The 20296-nt window shown below is 38.0% G+C and overlaps 1 protein-coding gene across 5 annotated transcripts in view; it reads right to left on the bottom strand.

Moving 5' to 3' along the window:
* Positions 1-20296, bottom strand: part of afdna (afadin, adherens junction formation factor a) — a 169966-nt gene that overhangs the window by 7596 nt on the left and 142074 nt on the right. For 3 of the 5 annotated variants that reach the window (XM_041804829.1, XM_041804830.1, XM_041804831.1), the window contains 2 exons: positions 10759-10893; positions 5661-6198 (listed from right to left, as the gene is read on the bottom strand). In XM_041804829.1, coding sequence (XP_041660763.1) covers positions 5661-6198; positions 10759-10893 — 673 coding nt within the window. The remainder of the gene's footprint in view (positions 1-5660; positions 6199-10758; positions 10894-20296) is intronic. The other 2 variants (XM_041804833.1, XM_041804834.1) reach the window with 1 other exon arrangement.

Here is a 20296-nt window from a genome sequence, read left to right as displayed (position 1 = left end):
CTCCAAAATGGAGCCTAAAAATGTGCATTGTGGTTGCAAAGTTTGACAAGAGGCGGCACTTTTGATACGAGAGCATTTGGAGCTGCCAGCTACTTCAACAATAGTCATTTAAAAACATTTAAGATTGGTTTGTCAGGGAAGCCAGAGACTCAGGTGCCCATTCTGTCACCTGAATCTGCTGCAATGCCCTGTGGGAGTTGTAGTCAGGTTTAGTAAAGCTGCAGCGTTAGACAGCAGCACAGCTACAGCAGAGACACACAGACAGGCAAAGATGACAACAGGCAGAAGACAAAGCACAAACAAAAGAGTAAAAATTGAAGCTATTTGGGAAGGCAGATTAACAAACACACAGGTTGACAGGCAGAGTGAGGAAAACTTGAGTAAAAATCAAGAATTAAGTCGAGAAAGCGGCCTGGTGGAAGCTGAGCACAGGCAGTAAAAAGCAATAGACATCAAGCCGGTTAACTGGGGTGAGCCGCAGGCAGCCAGAGTGCAGTGTGGTATGTTTAAGATGCATGTGTGAGGTGAAACATGCAGATTTTGATCCGTGAGGGAGGGTGGGTGGGTCAGATGGATGGTGGGGTAGGTGGGTTGTTGGGGTGGGTGGTGGGACGTTAGTGGGATCTGATTGGAGTGAAAGTGCAGTTTAAGTTCTCCATGAAGGTCCTGGATGTGTTTCATGTGTTCAGTGAGCAGCAGCAGGAATGCAGAGGTTTATCTTAAAGGTGCATAAAAAGTGTTTTCTAAGAATCAGGTGGTGATGACATTCAGACTGACATCATTCAGAGTTAACTTTGTCTGTGGATGCTCAAACAGCTGGAGTTTATAGCATATTAATGATGGACAGTAGAAGAGCCGCAAACACCAAAAGATGACATATATCTGTAATTATTGTTGCTAAGTCCACCAGCTTCACCAGCTTTCTATTTTACTTGCCAAGATAAATTCTTGTGTAAATATGCTCTGGATATTTGCTAGACAGAGATGAGAAATTTCTGTATATTTTGCAATTTGCACACAAAAATTGGATATAATCTTAAACACCTTCTAAGCTGTTTAGTCAAGTAATTACCCCTTAGATTTATTCTTGAAACAAGACGATCCTTCAAGTTCCTGATACATCAGTGGTCACAGTCAGTATTTACATAAATAGACCAGACGTTTCTGTGATGGCTATCTTTAAAAATTCTTGTTCAAAATCAAAAGGACCATTTTGCATTGAAGCAACATTAAATTATGATATCAGACTGTTGTCTTAATTTTCACATTTTTCAGATGATTTGCCAGGCATTCTTTGAGATTTCCCACAACACTTGGTTAGGAGTGTGCCTCTGAAAATCTCTGTAAGGCCATATAGCCCAAGTACCTAACCCTACCTTTCCATTCCAATAAGAATCAGGACAAAACAACTCCCGGATGTGAGCGCAAAAAAATGTAGAGGTAGGGCTGAGTGGTAGGGGAAAGGGGTGTACTGGGATTGAGTTGAATATAAAGTCATCATTTCCAATATGGCGACTACTACCAATGGGGTTCCAAATTGCGCATCAGAAAGCATTAGATGACATGGCCAAAACTGCGTCCTTTTATATAAAGTCTTTAGTTCTGATGTAGAACTTGAAAAAGATTGAGGTAGAGCAGCAATTTCCCATTCTGTGGTCAAGTGTAAAATCTACAGGGGTGCAGATGGACTAGCGGTTAGGTGTCTCTTCCGCACTCTCTCATCCCTGTTCCCGACTCTATCCGTGGTCCTCCTCTCTATAAATAAAAGCATACAAAGCCCAAAAATATATCTTTAATTTTTTCTAAAAGTTGAAAACAAACAAATCTACCAGATGTGACTGGTTTGACAACTGGTAAATGGATTTTTCCATCTTTTTGGAATTATTTTTAATTTCTAAAGAGTAAAGAATATTTGAAAATTATAGGAGGAAGGTAACATCACATTATGCTTCAATCACATGGCTTGACTGATCATCTCATCCATTAATTTTACTGCTTTCCCCTTATTTTGAGATGCTTTTGGATGTTTAAATACTTTAGTTAAATGATTAGGGAGCTTAAATAAAGCTGAAATCTTCGACATCAATTCAAATTTTAGGGGAGGTATTTGGAATTTTAGGTATATATTTCCGAAACCCCCTCAGAATATCCTTGTCTAAAAGTAATACGATTAAAAAAAAAAGTCTTAAATTTTGAAATTAGCTCAAAAATTTCGAGTTCTTAGCATCCCAACTTTACAACATGGTGAAGTAGAAAACAGTGGTTGGATTTTTTCAACTAAAAAATGTTAACATATGGTCCATGTACCTTTATAAAACTTAAAGTAAAAAAAAAACAGTTTTTTTTTTGTATAAACAACTTTTTTAAACTTGAGAATTCTGTTTTTTTTTTCTTGAAAACCAGCAGATCGTCTTTGATTTCTCCCTCTACAGTGGCCCCAATATTACATCATAATTTTGGCTAGTTTATGCATAGATCTTTTGTCAAGAACAAGTGGATGAAGGCATATTATGTAGGGTGTTGTGAAAACAATTAATGTTTCCTTTTACCAGGTGGGCCCTGGGTGGGCTTAGCTTTTCTTAGACAGAAATAAGCGGGCCCTGATCTACACAACTTAATAGTCTGATGTTTTTGGCACTTCACATATAAATGGTTAGAGTTATTTGGTGTTTCGACTGCACATTTCTAAACTTGAAACTTGCACAGAAGGTGTATCCAAGTTTGAATTATGTTTTTGTATTTTGGGAGAGAAAAATTCAAGACAGCTGCCAGCTGACTGTAGTTTGACCTCTGCTGTGAGATATCGCTTTCCAACAACGAAGCCTTTGGAGGAAAAGCTGTGATACTTATCTTAATCAAATATTTAACCAGGATAAACCAAGAAAAACTGTCAGTATGTTTAATATTTGAGCTGTGTTGAGACTTTCAAGCTCAAGGTAAGGTTTCTTTAAAAGCAGCCTGTGTATGACCTTTAAATCTTAAATAAAAGCCGCTGTGATGAGTAGCTGACTCTAGGGAGCGTCATGAGTTGAAGAGAAGTTTGATCCAGCTTTATGATAGGGTGATTAGAGTGTTTGTTTGTTTTTTAACATTCACAGACAAAGTAGGACCTCTCTCTCATCTCACTGCTGCTGTGTGCTCTCTGTGTTCATGTCCATGAAATGAGCTTTGGTTTCTGTTTGATCGAGTGGATTGATGGGCGTGTGAAGCCAATGGTGTGTCTCCTTCCCTTTAAAGCCAACACCGCTAAGCAGAGCCACGGGGCAGGAAGGGGGAGGCAGACCAACAGGCGGCCTTGACCCCCTCCCTCCTCGTTTCCCAAGCAGCAACAGACCAGACACAAAGGAGGCGGCGAGCGACAACACCAACAGTACTATGATTGGCTCTGATGGGTCTCAATCTGCAGCAAAAAAGTGGTGGCGTGATTATCGATTGCTTTTTTCTGTTTTCTTGTGCTGATCGGAGGGGAAGGGGGTGTGATTGGAGGAACATGATGAGGAGAAAAAAATTACAGGAAGAGGTGTTCGAAACAAACCAACATAAAAAAATACAAAACAATCTGATTGGCTCGAGGAGAGGGAGAATTTCCACATTTAAAATAACAACATAAAGTGACGAATGGAGGGACGGATTGAGAAAATTTATGACAAACATTTAAAGAAGAAAAAAGGAGACGATGGAAATGAAAAGGCAGAACACCTCTCTACTAGGGCTGGGCAATATATCCAGTGTTTAAGATACAGCTATACAAAGACTAACTCATTTAAACTGATACAGATCATACTGCCCTAGAACATTACATGTTTCTTCTGACTTTATCTGACCACTGGAGTGTGCAATGTTGAATGAAGTCACCACTAACAGTAATATGCTTCCTGATCACTAGATAATTCTCTCCAATGTTAAGTCTAAATGGGGGATTGTCATCTTGTTTTACCTGGTTTTATTTTATTTACAGAGTATTTTTTATTATCAAATGATAATGAAACCTGTTTGATGCCACAGCAACAAAAAAATGAAGTCCTAAACACCTGATTTATTGTTTTCAATCACCATAAATTGGAATCTACCTCCTGAAAGCTCTCCAACTTGCACAAATGCATTAGAACTGGGCAGTTCCACACACTTTTCAAATGTTGCAAACATTTGTGCAATCCATTTAGTGCGCTCTCTCTCTTCTGATTTCAAATCAGTGTTAATTTTGTTGACTAAAACTATGCCTAAAAGTGTTTGTCGACAGCCTTTTTTTTTCATGACGAAAACTAGACTAGGACAAACAAAAACAGATCTGTGATGACTAAAACTGACAAAAAGTAAGTTTAGTTTTCATCAAGATGAATAAAACTAGACTAAAATGTAATGTAGTTTTCGTCGGACATTCAAAATGTGTGATATTTCTCCACTGAGGGTAAATCTGTCAAAATACAATGAATCTGTATCTATTCTGCCTCTCAACTGTACACACTAATATGATTTGGTACCAGATTTAGGCAAGAGAATAAATGCTTGGACTAAAAAGGATAAAATGTGAGGACTTTTTATGGACTAAAACTAGACTAAAATGTTTTTTTTCAGTTTCGTTGACTAAAACTAGTCTAAAATTAAACAGGATAGAAATGACTAAAATGTAACTAAAACTAAAAGACATTTCATATCAAAACTAAGACTAAAATTATAGCTGCCAAAATAAACGCAGTTTCAAATATGACTGAAGATCATTGATTTTCTACACGGTTTAATACCAGTAACCATTAAAAATACTGGAGATATGATGATTTTGAAACACATGGTATCTGAGAGTACTGCAAATTTTCACATCCTCAATATACTTAAATGTTGTGAATGTTTTTATACAATTAAGACATTAAGCAGGACTTTCCACAAGTGCCAATAGTCAACTGAACAGCTGAGTAACCCATTTAGACCTAAGCAATGTAAAAGCACATTCTAAAACCAGTGTTAATTTCACTGACTAAAACTATGACTTAAAATTAGGGCTATTAAAACTATCTGCTAGAGAGTGAAAATTAGGAATGCATGATATTGGATTTTTGTCGATATGCAGATATTTACAGATACATTTCAGCTGATATGGATATCAACAGTGATATTTAAGACATGGCTGTCAAAATTAAGACTGGATTCATGCATGAAGTAGCTTAACCGATCCTTAAATAATCCCAGATTTCCTAGCCTTAAGTGATTGATGCTCAAGCTTTCATACACTACAAGCTTCTTTTTCCTGCAGGCTGACTGCTCCATATGTTTGTGGAAATCCCTGGTATGTAAGAGTTTTTTTCTGCAAATTTTAGCACTTAAAAATGAGGATTTGCCCAATTTCAGGTGTTGCTGTGGTTTTAAACAGGCATCAAAATAGTTTGACTTTTACTAGAATTGTGCCAAAGGTTATAATTCTGGTACTATGAAAATTATTTCATATTACAGAAGAAAAATATGATGAGATAAGTATAGTGTATCACCATTCAGCTAAAACAATACCATGATATGATTCTGAGTCCATATTGCCCAGCCCTACTCTCTACCAAAAAACCAAACCACTAACTAAGAAGAAGAAAAAGAGATGAGTGGTTGAGAGGGAGGTGTGGGAGCTGTAGGGGGCGCTGTGGCGAGCCTGCCTCCTCTCTCCTCTCTCCGTCTACCTTTAAAGCCTCCGGGGGTTATGGAGCTGGGTTTGGCAGGAATAGGGGGGCCTGTACTGTTGGAGTTGTTGAATGGTGGCTGGAACGAGCCAGACAGGAAGATGCCGTCTGAAAGAGGGCGGGGCTTGCGAGCAGTGGGCGGCGGCTGAGGCCTGCCGTGATTGGGCGAGACCGTGGCCGGGAGGTCGCCGTACGACTTCCTGGTGGCCGACAGCTTGACCTGACCTGATTGGCTGCCGCCGCCGCCACTCCCTGCTTCCTCGTCTTCGTCGTCATCGCCCGCGTAGGACACGAACTTGGCGGTGTAGAGCGTGTCGGGGGAGGTGATCTGGGTTTTGAGGTAGGAGGTGTTTCTCTGTGGTGGGGGCGGGGGGGTGTTAGTAGGGTTTTGGGGGGCGGGGGGTTGGTAATCCTTGGGCAGCGGGGGCCGATACAGACCGGCCGGCTCGTCTGGCGTCAGCAGCTTTCTCTCCGCCTCTTCGTGCTGCCGGCGCCGCTCGGCCTCCAGGCGAGTGTAGTACTCCTCCTCTTGTCTCCTCTAGGGGAGGGACAACCTGTTAGTAAGCTCCACTCTTATTGGCTCTCACCTCAGCCATGGACACTCACTAGCTAATCAGCTACGGCTAATCCTAGGGAACTAAAACTAGTCTACGAACTTCACTGCCGGACTTCCACTGACCACAAAACCACATCTGAAAACAAAACCACCCAATAGGACTCACCAGGACTAACAGGACTGGACCACTGAGCAGTAGAACTTTACAAAAACTGTTACACCCTAACTGGACCTGATCTTATATCAACACAACAGACAATAACCTGAACAAGTCCAGACCTGAACATCTATACTTAATTAAGACAAAAAGCTAAGCTAAGCATCAGTCTGACCACAAGTATAAAAACTGTTGATTCTCATCATTCCAGGTACTAAAAAAACAACCAGGAACTGTGACTAGACACCTCAATGCCACTTCTACTTCTATGACGTTGACCTGTGCACAGGTTGAGGCCTTTTAAGTAGGATCAGTACTTTGACTTCCAAATGAAACCACAAATATGGTGAAATCCATCACAGGCGAGTGGCATAGAAGCTGGAATTTTTCCTGCTAAAGTGGTTTAAACAATAAATACACCATCCATGATATAAGCTTTTAAAATAGTTATCACCTAAATTTTTGCAATAAATAAAAAAAAATGTTTCACAGGAATAAACAATGTTTTAAACTTAGTGTAAGTACATTTTACCTGCTGAATGAAGGAGTATTATTATGCTTTAACAAGCAAAATAAGCGAATGTTCTTTAAGTTCTTTTAGGCCTTTGTGCCACAGTGCAAAGCCATTTAAATCCTGTTTTACCTCCCTTCTCTGTATAGACTTTGTACATAATAAGGTTGTTAAGAAAGATGACTCACTTCCTGTCTGAAACACCTGGATCATCCTAGTTTCCTCTAAAATTTAAGTCAAAAACTGCCAATCATGACCGCTTCCACTAGTTTAGCAGCTCCACCCTTTCTTCTTGACCAAACCGTCTTCAACGTTCTCCTAGCAGCTGCTTCTGCCTTACAGTAAACCAGCCGTGCTTCACGGACCACCCTGTCGACCACCATCTCCCCTTCCCTCCACTCTGTGTGCATGAAAGTGTGTAAAAACTGTGTGTCCATATGTGCCTCGGCTCTCTGTGTGTCCTCAGTTTACACTTTCTGGTTTGTGGGTGACTTTTTTGATCGGAGCCCACCCTGGCTCCGCTCTGGTATCTACACTTCAGGGAGAGATCTGTGATGTTTCACATGAATCTACGCTGCAGGAATGTGTTTACATTTCGGGGTTTGGAGCTCGACCAGCTGCTCGGGGTCACATGTGCTCAATCTCGCTGCTTCTGAAGTCAAGACTGTCCTCGATTTTTTGGTCCGTTTCATGTGTGGAGATCGAGATTGTGTACATCTTCAAAAAAGTGGCGCTGTGGATGTTTCCAAGCGGTTGAATCGTCCCAGTGGGAATCTGAAGAAACTGGGAGGGATTAGTGGGTGTGTGGGGTTTGAATGAGTGGGTGGCTGGAGTGTACAGTATGGATGGCTGAGGGCGGGAATGAAGCAGGTGGGTGGGCGTAGATTTCTGTCTTTGTATGCGTGTGTGCATGAACCTTGAGGATAAAAGCATGTGGGTTTTTTGGGAAAAGTCGGAGGGTGGGCGGCATTCCCTAAACTGAAGCGATGCTGGATGGACATGGTAACAAAAATATCAAATAAATAACGTAAAAACCTCACAAAATCATAACTGCTTCCCAAAAATAACTGAACTTCCTGACAAACACCAACAACACGATGGGAGTCCCATGCTTGAGGTGGGTGGGAGCACGAAACATGACACGTCAACACATCACATTGGGTGGGGGGTGCACAGGATGAGGACATGCAAATTGTACTTTTTCCATCAGACAAACAGCATAAAAATGAACAGTCATAACATTTATAAAACAATAGATTTGCTACAAAGACACAGGAGTTAAGTCATATTTTATATCTGTACTTTATATCTTACAGCATCCTCTCCCTTCTCTACTTCTTTTCTCTTCATGTTTTAAAACCACATATACTGAGGCTAGTCAGAATTGGAAAAGTATTTTTGTAGCGTTCTAAACCACTAGTACTGTGATCAGGTGTCTACAGGTCACAGGACAAATGCACCAGGATAATGCCGTCATGGTGAAATCAGTGGAAACGACAATGATTTTAAGAAAAACACTGAAAATGTTTGAATTAACACACAGCACACAGATGGGTGGGTGGACACCAGATCACACTACTGGTCATTTAAAACCTCAGATGTAAAAATCAACATCAAGTCTAAATAATCTTAATTTAAAGAAGCTGCAGCCTCTCCAGATTATTTTGGTTCTCAGAATGAAATATTAGCCTGATAAAAGGCAGTGTGAAGTACAAAAAGTACAACCCCCATTTCAAAAGACTTGGGACACTGTGTAAGATGTAAATGATGACAGATTGCAGTGACTTGCAAATCTTAAAGACCCATTTTTTTTCACAGTAGAACATAAAAAAACATCAGATGTTGAAACTGAGATGTTTTTGTCAAATTTCATGAAAAAATTCTGAATTTGATAGCAGCAATGCATCCCCAAAAAATAGGGACAGGCAATAAAAAAATTAGTAGGTGCTACTAATGAAAAACAGCTGGAGGAGCATTTTACAACTAATAAAGTTTAGGTCTAATTAGGTTTGTGGACTCAGGCTTGTGATATTCCCATCTCCATTTTCTGAGATGTGTTTCTGCCATCAACTTTAAAATGAGCTATTATTTTTCATGAAATGGTAAAATGTCTTAGTGTTGACATCTGCCATGTTCTATTGTGAGTAATATGAGTTTATTAGATCTGACATAATTGCTTCACATTTTACACAGTGTCCCAACTTTTTGGATTGGGGTTGTAATTCTGCGCTCACTACCCAGTAAGAAAACAATTAGGGACATGAAACAGTTTCTTTCAACCGAGTAACCGTGGATGCGCAGCTTTTGCGTGCAGATTTAAAAACAAAACAGTATATTAAAGGTCACATATTTTACCCCTTTAAGACAAGCTTATATTGGTCTCAAAGGTCCCAAAACATGCCTGTGGAGTTTGTTGCTGAAAAAACACTCTGGTATTGGATTTTGGTATGTCTAAAAAACCCCTCTGTTTCAGCCCTGCTCAGAATGAGCTATTCCTGTGTCTGTGGCTTTAAATGTTGATGAGCTGTCTGACTCCGCCCCTCTCAGGGATGTGGCTCTGAATTCTCCTCTCAGCTGATGGAAGGAATGGATTTTTCTGATTCTTGGGGGGATTGTGGACAGGCCAGGGGCACATATTCTTGCTAGAAAAGCTTGAAAAAGTGTATTTTGCATTATATGTGACCTTTAAATACATTTGAAATTAAAAATTAAAATAATCATATTCCTCTTCACCTTTAAACACAGCCCCATGAGGTCTAAACAGAATGGTCTGTTTTGGTCTCTCTCTCTTTAAATTAGGGCTGGGTGATATAGCTTAAAATTAAAATGTACAATTTCTTTATATAAAGGACCTTCAACAGCTTTTGCTCTTATTTTACCATAATCATTCAACAAAACTAAACTGAATTTCCCTACAAAAGCAGACAAAGATCAGAGGAGTAGTGACCATTTCTGTTTTTGTGATTGAATATTTTTCATCTCTTTTATAAAGAAGTGACAGATAAATTTTCTTTTTTTTTTTTTTACCACTAATGTGTTATCATTTCTTAAAAAAAAAGACTAAAATAAGTGATATGATTGATCATTTAGAGGTAAGCTGGATGTTTTTGCTTCAGCTTGGGAACACTGTTTATGTATGCACAGTGTGTACATCTAAGATGTGCCAGTGGTCGCCAAAACTAACACAAAATTAAAGTTTCTGACAGTAGTTATATTAGTCTATTAAAATTCATTTATTCTAAGAAGGAAAATTAAGTTTTTTCAAATACTATTTTTTACAGTCTTAAAGAGTAAAATGAGAGGATCAATGCAACTTTCACGATTCCACTTTTAATATCAAGCTAAGGAGAGGAGCAAATTTGCTTTCATTAGCAAAAATATTAGGATAACAAATAACCTGGCTTTCAAAAGTAATAAAGGTTGCTTACCAATAGCCCTAAATTGCTCTTTTATTACACTAAATTAAACTTAATTCTCTCATTTACATGAAATTAAGTCTCAAGGGGAAAAGTTATGCTTGTTCAAGGCATTATGTTGTTGACAGTTTCTTGAAGAATCTAAACTTTATTTCCAGAATACTACAACAATCTTTCTTGTTATTTTAATCTTCCTGCTTTTATCATCTCTAAAAAATTTGTATACTTTGTTTTGCCACTTTTTGGGCTGATTTTGGATGTAAAAAAGACAATCGAGGAAAGAAATTTTGACTGCTCAAATTGGTCTGTTCATGATAAATTTCTGCACTGTATTTTCCTGCCATTTTACTGGATATTTCATGGGTATAGAAACAAAACTTCTAAAACATCCTACTTGAATTATTTACTGCTAACATTGCCGACGCAGCACTGATATTTTCAAAGACAGACAAACCGACCTTCTCCTCGGCCTCTCGCTTAGCTCTCTCCTCCTCCCTCCACCTCCTCTCCTCCTCCTGCTTTGCTCGCTCCTCCGCCTCCCGTTTACGAATCTCCTCCAGCTGCTGCTTACGCCGTCGCTCCTCATCCTGCAACTGATCGCACAAACATGGCACACGGAGACAGATGCAAACAGAGAAACAATCAGTACAACACCAATGCACAATACACACCACAGTTAACTCAAACACTAAACTAAGACCACATTCCCACATTAACGTCTCTGTTTAACTGCACACTAGCATGTTATGTGTCTGACGTGAGGTAGGTTGGATTCGTCTCACAGGACTGCTCCAGAGGGGAGGAGCAGTGTGCACTGCAAACTCACGGCACAGGCAGAAACACACACTGCTGAACATGCAGACAAAAATAACAACATGCAACAACGACAGCAACCAGAACAGAGCAGGGCAGAAACAGAGGCAGCCCGTCGTTCAGCTACTTCAGGAAAGAGAGAAAGTCTTGCTGAGCAGGAGAGGGCGGAGAAATGAAGCGTACCTGGAGTAACTGTGAGCTGCTGCACAAATGTTTTTAAAACAACACCATCCCAACACAAACCCACTGAATGGTACGGAAAACAAACAGACCCTTTTTCTGGGCTGGATGGTATTAAAGGGTCAGTCCAACAGTTTTATAAAACAGCCTTTATTTTCACTTAGTATCAAAAGGACTTCGAAATGCAGAACACGAAGATTTATGACCACCGGCCACTTCATTAGGTACACCTGTTCAGCTGCTAGCTAACACCAATATCTAACCAGCCAATCACATGGCAGCAAACATTATGTTTGGGCATACAGACATGGTCAAGATGATGAGCTGGAGTTTAAATCAAGCAACGGAATGGAGAAGAAAGGTAATTTAAGTGACTTTGAACGTCCCATAGTTGTTGGTGGTTTGGTAATCATAAGCACCCGTTACAATCAAGGTATGGAGAGGAGCATCTCTGAACGTACAAAATGTCAAACCTTGAAACAGATGAGCTTTAGATACTATATACTATTAGGTTTCATCATCAATCTACAGGCCCTAACTCCCTACTCTCATACTTATCTTTGCTCTGTGACTCAATCACAAATTTTACTTTCTCTATCTGGCCCCCAAGTCTGTCTTGAAATGTAGAAAAGGAGTTTCAGATATGCTGCTCCTACAGCCTGGATTCTGCTGCAGAAACATTTCTGTCCCATGGAGCTGTTCTTTCTTAATCTTTTTTAAAGTGGACTGAAGGTGCTGGAGGAAAATTCATTAGGTTGTGGATGTTTTAAATGATGACTTTCTGCTGATTTGATTGATCTGTGTCCATAATTTGTATCGTATTTCTTTGGTTTTTGGCATGGTGCCTTCTCAAATGACAGCTTAAACCCTCTCTGAGGATTTTATACTGTGTGTAAACTGGGAAATAACCCTTGTTTTAATCTTGATCTAACAAGCTTTGAGCATTGCAAAGTTAAGGCACATCATTGATTAACAGTTGGTTTGCTAAGCCTCGACTAAAAGGTCAGTTCTAAAGGGGGCTAATAATTTTGACCCTTTTTTAAAAATTTTATTATATTCAACTTGATTTAACCAAGAAAGCCTCATTAAGATTAAAAGATCTAATTTACAGGAGTGTCTTGGCTAAGACAGGTAGCAACATATATTTCACAAAATTACAGGCATAAAGCAGTTATGAGATCCTCGCCACAGAGCAAAAATCATTCATTATTTAAAATATCTACAACCTGATGCATCTCCAACACCTTCAATCTAGCTCTAAAAAGATTTAATAGACCAGCTCCTGTAGACACAAATTTTCCTGAAGCAGATTCCTCCTGTAGGAGCATCACTTGTCATTTGAATAAAATTATGAACAAATGAATAGAGTAGCTGCAGCACCACTCCTTTAGTTAAGAACAGGAAACTGAGGCTTGAATTCAGACTCACAAGATTGGAAAAGCATTGCCAGGTCTGATGAGTCCATTTCTGCTGTGATATTTTAATTGTAGTGTCAGAACAAAAAACAACAACCATGGCGCGTTCAAGTCACCTTTCTTCTCTGCTCTGATGCTCACTGTGAACCTCAGCACATTGTCTTGACCACGTCTGCATGCCTTAATGCATTGACTACTGCTGTGATTGGCTGATAAGATAATGCAGCTGAACAGGTGTATCTGATGAAGTAGCCTGTGAGTGTACATATTTCTCAAAGATTTCCTGCCTCCACCACGATGTAAATAAACACTTTTAATGTTGTTAAAAGACTAGAAATAGCTTTAAACTCTGGAAATCATTTTTAGAGAAATATTCTGCTGAATAATTAGAACAGATAAATGTTATGTTGTAAATTCTATTACATAATTTAAGCTGTGTTAGGGTTATTTTCTGCTTTAGAAAGTTGTATTAATGATTTATCAGTGGCTAAACACAAAATTGTTTTCAAATATTCCTGGGACTGTTTATTTTAAATGTTTTCCATAAATCTCTAATTATATTTTGATTCATTCATTATAGTTTAATTCTCCAATTACATGATTTAGGCTCACATTTAGTTTTCATGCATGTTTATCTTTGCTTTTCTATAATTTTAATTAACATTTTTTAAATTCTATATCTATTTTTATATTTTTTGTTTCATTAATCATTCTTTTATTTCTGAAGTTACTGTATTTTTAATATTTCTATCTGTATAATATATGGCTATCTTTTAAAATACAAAAAGGAATATTTGTTAGCATTTAAATGATGTAAAGAGAAGCAATGCAAATAAATATTTATATTTGATATCTTAAATTACTTTTTCCTTATCAGTGGCTGCATTGTGGTGAAGGCAGGACATGAAGCAAGCAAAAACACATTTGTTTCAGTTAAACAGACCCTTTAAAAACAGAACACAAAGAGGCTCAGCTGGTCACACACAGATGGATGAATGGATGGATTCACGGACACATCACATCATGAGTTTGCCCCGCGCAGGCAGCATCAGAGGCTCACAGGACTCTCATGCATGGATCTCAACCTGGACGCCTCCTGTGATGCAATCAGCCATGCAGGCACCACCTCCATATTCACTCAAAACTTCACTGCTGAAAAGATTCAACCAAGCACAGCTTTGTTGCTCTGTTGGCTGGTTAAAGTTTAGGATTCTGGTGCTTTTATGATTCAGATGTAGGGGTGGGAATTGTCAGGTAATTAGATATTCACACTGGCCACAACACACTGGCCCATGATAACAATAAAGTGATGATACAGCCAATCTTCACAGGGCAATCTAAAAAATAATATGATATGAAGATACAATAAGGTACGATACAATACGAGGTACAAGGCCTATGGTAATGATAATATCTTGAAACAGCAGTCTTCACAGGGTATTTAACAGTACAATATGATTATCGTTGTCATGATATTTAGGTTATAATATCTTGATACAGCAATGGTGGGCAGAGTAATTAATGATAAGGATCCAATAAGAGATATGGCCAGTGTTCATAATAATATGATTCTGTGCAAGGTAATTGAGAATACAATACGATACTATGAAATAAAATTAAATATGGAATTGTGGTACACGATGATACTGCACGAGGTAATAATTGCTACAAACACTGTGGTTAAGGATGGGGACTGTTAATCTTATTGCCGCTGATACCCTTATTGACACTCCTAATCTGTTCAAGTAGTACCACAAAATTTATGTCATCTCGATCACAACTGCAATGTCAGGCTGAGCAATTATATCATTGCCTTAAAGGCTGCAATTATTTCTGCATTAACTAGTTCTTAATGTGTTTACAAAAATTCCTGTGGAAAGGCCTTTAAGTGCCAATATTGACCTGTGTAGAAGTGCTTTCATTTTCAAAAAAGAAAAAAAAACAAAACATTATTTTGGGGGGATATAAGCTATTGTAAAGGCAGTACTGTAAAAACTTCAGTTTTTTTATACTACTTAATATTTGTATGTTTTGAGTTGATAAGTACATCCTACATAACTATTAACATTTTCTGTATTTTCCTTGATAACCAAGCCGGTAAACTCATGGTACCATTTATGTACTATAATGTAATCACAATTTCATATTGCAATATAGTCCAGTATAATTGCAACTGCATATTGTTACCAAATTGTGCAGCACTATAATCGCGTTCTGACTGACACTACTATCAATAAGTTTCTATTGTTTGGAAAGACAAAATCTCAGTTCATTGTACGATATGAAACTGTACGATCGATATCAAATGAGACATTACGATGTATTAAGATACGAAAGGACAAGACGAAATTGTACATTAGGATATGATATGAAACGATACAATACGGTACGATATGGTAAAATATGGTACAATATATACCAAACAATATCATGTTAGGATGATATGATTTGACACGTTGCAATACCATAGGATATGATACAACCCATTGCGTTATGAAACGATCCAGTACAATACGAAACGATACATTGGGATACGATACAATACAAAATGATACAATACGAAATGATACAATATAAAATGATACGAAATGAAACCATACATTCAATGCTATACATTGCGTTACGATAGAATGCGATAAATTGCGAAACGATAAATTGTGATACGGTTCACTGCAATACGATACAATACGAAATGATACAATACACTGCAATATGATATGAAATGATACGATACATTGCAATACGATACAATACAAAACAAAGCAATACTATATGAAACGATACATTACACTATACGATATGATATCAATGGAGATATTACGATATGATAAGATACGAAAGGATATGATATGAAATTGTACATTTCTATACGATATGATACGGTACGGTATGATACCATAAGAGATGATACGATATGATTTGGTGCGAGATACATGGGCCGTGTTTACCATGCCTTCCTTAATCAATAATAATATATATTATATCTGATTAACTGAAGAAAATAAAATAACCATAAAAAGGTGAAAAGCACGATTAAGGTATTTATTCACTTTAAATATGTGTGAGCTGCACTTCTTATCACCAATCAGCCTCTAACTTCTTTCCAGCCCTGTCTTATTATACTACCGTCTCCTTTTGGTCACAGTATTTTTTCTAATATTCTAAAAAATGTTTCATTAGGTACCATTGATATGATAATTGTATGACACTAGTCAGGATGATGATATACTGCGGTGTCAACACTTTGACCCACCCCTACTCAGAAACATAATTTCTTCATCTTTTGTTAGCAGCAGCTTTACTCGCTGCCTCTCAGAAGTAGTTTTGAGTGGACAAAGAGACGGACAGCTTCCCCAGCCACACAACACCAAGCATCCCAGGACGGCCTCTCCATGACCCCCTTCTCTTTAGCCCAGCCTCCAACCCCCAAATGAAACGACGACAGTAGTCCAAGATGGGTTGGGAGAGACAGAGAGGAAACGCGGGCAGGTGTGCAGCCCAGACAAAAAAACAGGAAGTGATGTTAAGGGGCGGGGAGAGGAAACTGGTCATTAACAGGAAGAACATACCAAGTCTAGAACAGAGATAGCTGGGACAGCATTCTGCTGCTGAAGAAGAAGAAGAAGAAGAAGAAGAAGAGAGAGTGAGAGGAGGGGAGGACAGGGAGGGAGGGAGGGAGGAAAAGGAAAATACCCAAATATTGGAAAAGGAAGAAGTGAAGGGTTCAATACAGATATCAATAAAACTTAGTCAGCAAACAGAGGAGGGGAGGGAGGAAAAGAAAGGAGAAAGAGAGGAGTAAAAATATATAAACGAAGGGACGGGGAGTGACAGACAGTAAAGTGAAAACATTACTGGAGTTGTTCTTCTCCATTGTGCTTATTAGTGGCTCCATAATCCATTAAAACAAACTCAACAAATCTACTTCAGTTCTGTAAGATAAAACTAAAGATGCTACTTTTTTTCTTTTATTGATGTTTCTTTGTTTTTACTAAATTTGGATATGTTTATCTTGATATTTAAAAAATGGCATAAAATTAAAAGATTTGCCAAAAAGTTTAATAATTTTTTTTTTCTTTGACAGCTTATTTTTCTTGAGGTAGTTTTCAAATTAGGTCCAACACTGTTTCCAAAAAAGTTGGGGGAAAAAAAATAAAAACATGAAATCAAACAGTTTAAACGTCTGAAATGCTTTCTTTTTGCAGTTTTGATTGATTGTCTGGTAACATTACAATTTTTTTTTTTTCTAATTTTGATACAAAACCTATAATAAACAATATGAATACCTCTTACATGTCATTGCAAGGAAAAATCCTTCCTTCTTGTCACCAATTTAGATTGTAGTACTTTAGCTCAGTTTAGTTACTTAATTTATACCTGGATGACTGAAAGGGTCACTGAGCGCACACAATTCTCATAAACGATCCAGGAAAGGGGTAAGTGGTGATTCTGCTCTCTGCAATGTTGCTTTTTCTTATTAAGGAGATTTTATGGGAATCTGCATTTCTGTAGTACTGCTCAGTTCAATGTCAAAGTCTGCACTTTGGGACATAAAGGAAAACTTTTAGGGACCAGGAGACATCACTGTCTCTCTCCTCTGCTCTGTTAGTTGGCTCAGACTATACGAATTCAGCCAGATTTTGCCATGACTGCATTGTGAGCATCAGGAACGACAAACACTCTTGTAGTGTGACATAATCAATAACACATCCAAGACGCCGCATGACCACGACTCAACAAGACAATTGTTCTTGCATCATCATCTAGCTTGACCCCCTGACTCAAAGACAATAACGTGAATTCTCCAACCAATATGAGAGCATTTGCTCTTATCTTTGTATCATCATTCACCAGAGTGACAGTAAACGAGTCACCACTTTATCTCCCCCTGGGGATTTATGTGTTCAAACAGTAAGGCTATATGCATTAGTGAAGTTATATCGGCAAATTTTCTTCACACGTTATCGCATTCATATCCCAAGTTCTATTGTAAGGAGGGATGGTCCATATTGTCCTCCTCTTGATTTACAAGATGAGTCCACAATTGCTTCTTGTTTTTTTTCTTCTTTTCAGAGCAAAAGAATCAATAGAGTGCTTCTTTTGTAGGTCTGATTGACTCTTTCTGACCGGTGAACTCGTACACCGTCACAGAGACAGTGGGGGCGTCAGCATATGATAAGTAGTCAGGGTCCCACTAGGCCAAGATGGGGCAAGACTTTAGTTGCATAATCTGACATGGTGCTGTTGTGAACGACTAAAAAAAAGTCAATTAAAAGTTGAAGTTAAAAAGTTAATGTGACATTTTAATCAGATGCTAAGGATGCTTTACAAAACTCCCTTAATGCCTGGTGACAGAGAGCAGGGAGAGAATTAGAGGCTGTAATGGAGGGGGAACTTGAGTTAAGGGGGAGAGAAAGGAGTGCAACCTTAGCAGCAATCAAATGAGATCTTGCACTTTCCTGCATGTTTGTGTTGAGGAGTCATCATGTTTCTAAATTATTTAGAGCGTTATGAGAAAATAAACTCCTATCACTCTGTATCACCCCTTTGTAACTATTAGCTCTCACTCTGTCTTTGCTGTAGCTTTGGGTTGGAAAACTGGCTGCATATCTTCATCATACATAAAAAGAATAGCTATAGTGTCGTTTAAACCATTTGGTAATGAAAAAGTATATAAATGTTGTAACACTGTTTTATAAAATGTTTTACAAATCATTATATTCTGTTTTTCCTTATGGTTAAAAAACTATCTTAACTTTCTTGGAAACAGAGTTTTACCATGGTCACAGACCTAAATGGAGTCTGTTTAGGCGTCTGAAAGAAAAATCTAGGATTCTCTTTCACTACAGTTACATTTGTAGCCCTTTTCAGTCCAAAAAAGCTCATTCAATAATTATACAAAGCAATAAATTAAATTTTGATTGGGACCTTAATTTAATATTTATCAAATAAGGAGGAACTACAGATTTTATTCTGAATAAATTGAACAAATTTGTTTTTTGGGGGGTTATTAATCCTGAATTAAAATGTTTTTCATTTGATATGTCTTTATCATGCTGTGCAGAATCTCCACTGGCAGTCGAAAGAAGTTTCTTAACAGCATAAAAGGAAATACAAAAGATCAGTTTAAAGTTCTTCATTACAGGGAAAAAGAGTGAACCCAAACCAACCACATGAAGTCATTCATCATCACACACTCAGCCACACCTTCATAGAATCAACACAATCCAGGCTCGCCACCATTTCAGCCAAACACACATCTATTTCTACATGCAGCTGCATCCACTCAGACATACCACATCCACTTATTGTTTTACACATTCACCACAGCCTTTCCCACTTAATTCATCCAGTAGAATACCGCCACATTTTAAAACTTAGTACCAATTTCTAAGAGCTTGAGGAATTTGCCTGAAAGATTTTGGATATTTGACAGCCATTTCAGCACCAGAACTGTGCCTGGTGTCTGGACCACAAACGAGTTAGATGCCTTACTTTCATTAACCAGATGTAATTGTGATAATAATAGGTGTTTATCAATGCTTTTAGGGCAATTTTTACATTAAAAACAGAAATTAAAGCAAGGTTGTTGCCAAATAAAAATACAGAATAAATATACTTATGTTTGCTTCTTTTCTACCTGGATGATTTGTCTTTCAAACTTTATGGTTAAATGTTATCTACATATTTGAGGATTTTATCACCTTTTAAATCTTAATATTTAAAACAATCTTTATTATCCTTTATGTAGGTTGATACTATAAAGTCTACTTAGCTCCCACTTTAGTATAAAATTATGAACTACTTCAGCGTCAAGTATACATCACTGTTATTTAAATAAAGATTAAAATATTACTTTTACACTTTAAAGAAAATACAGGGAAAGTTTGGTTGCTAATTTTGCTGTGCAATGATTTAAATGCATTTTTTTATGCTGGAGTCCTTGTGAGACCAACACTTGCGTGTGTTTGTGATCAAGACACAAAGTAAAGGCTGCAAACATGACTTACATCGTAGATGGTCTATGTTTGTTTACTTCCAAATGTTTGGTACATTATTTCCTCCACAAAGACATCATAAATGTCTAATCTTTACCCTGGCATTGTGCAGGATTTTTTGAACAGGACAACCAAGTTGTTGATGTTTATTCAGGATACAGAAAATCCTGTTTAAATGAGACCAGTGACTCTTGGTCATGGCTCATTCTTGCTATGTAAGGCGGCACATTCGCTGCATTTACATCATATGGAAAATATACCACAAGCATGTTCAGATAACAATAAAAAATCTAATTATTATGACTTATTTTACCCTGTCAAAGCTGCATGTTCAAACATGATGGCCTCTTTTTAAAAAATAAAAAAAAATATTATATCCATATGACGTGAATGCAGCATTTACGGCATCCCCATCCTGCCTGTCCCCAAAACCCCTCCCCTCCATCCCTCCAGCCAATCAGATTTAAGCAGCTCAGCATGGCAAAGCGATGACAGAAGCATGTTGCAGATGCACATTGCAGAACATTCATAGTAGGAGCGCTGCCACAAAGGGATTCATTTCCCTCTCCAGTATTTGAAAGCCGGTTTTG

This window comes from Cheilinus undulatus, linkage group 14 (assembly GCF_018320785.1).
Source record: "Cheilinus undulatus linkage group 14, ASM1832078v1, whole genome shotgun sequence".
NCBI lineage: Eukaryota > Metazoa > Chordata > Actinopteri > Labriformes > Labridae > Cheilinus > Cheilinus undulatus.
This window is presented reverse-complemented; position numbering and strand designations above follow the sequence as displayed.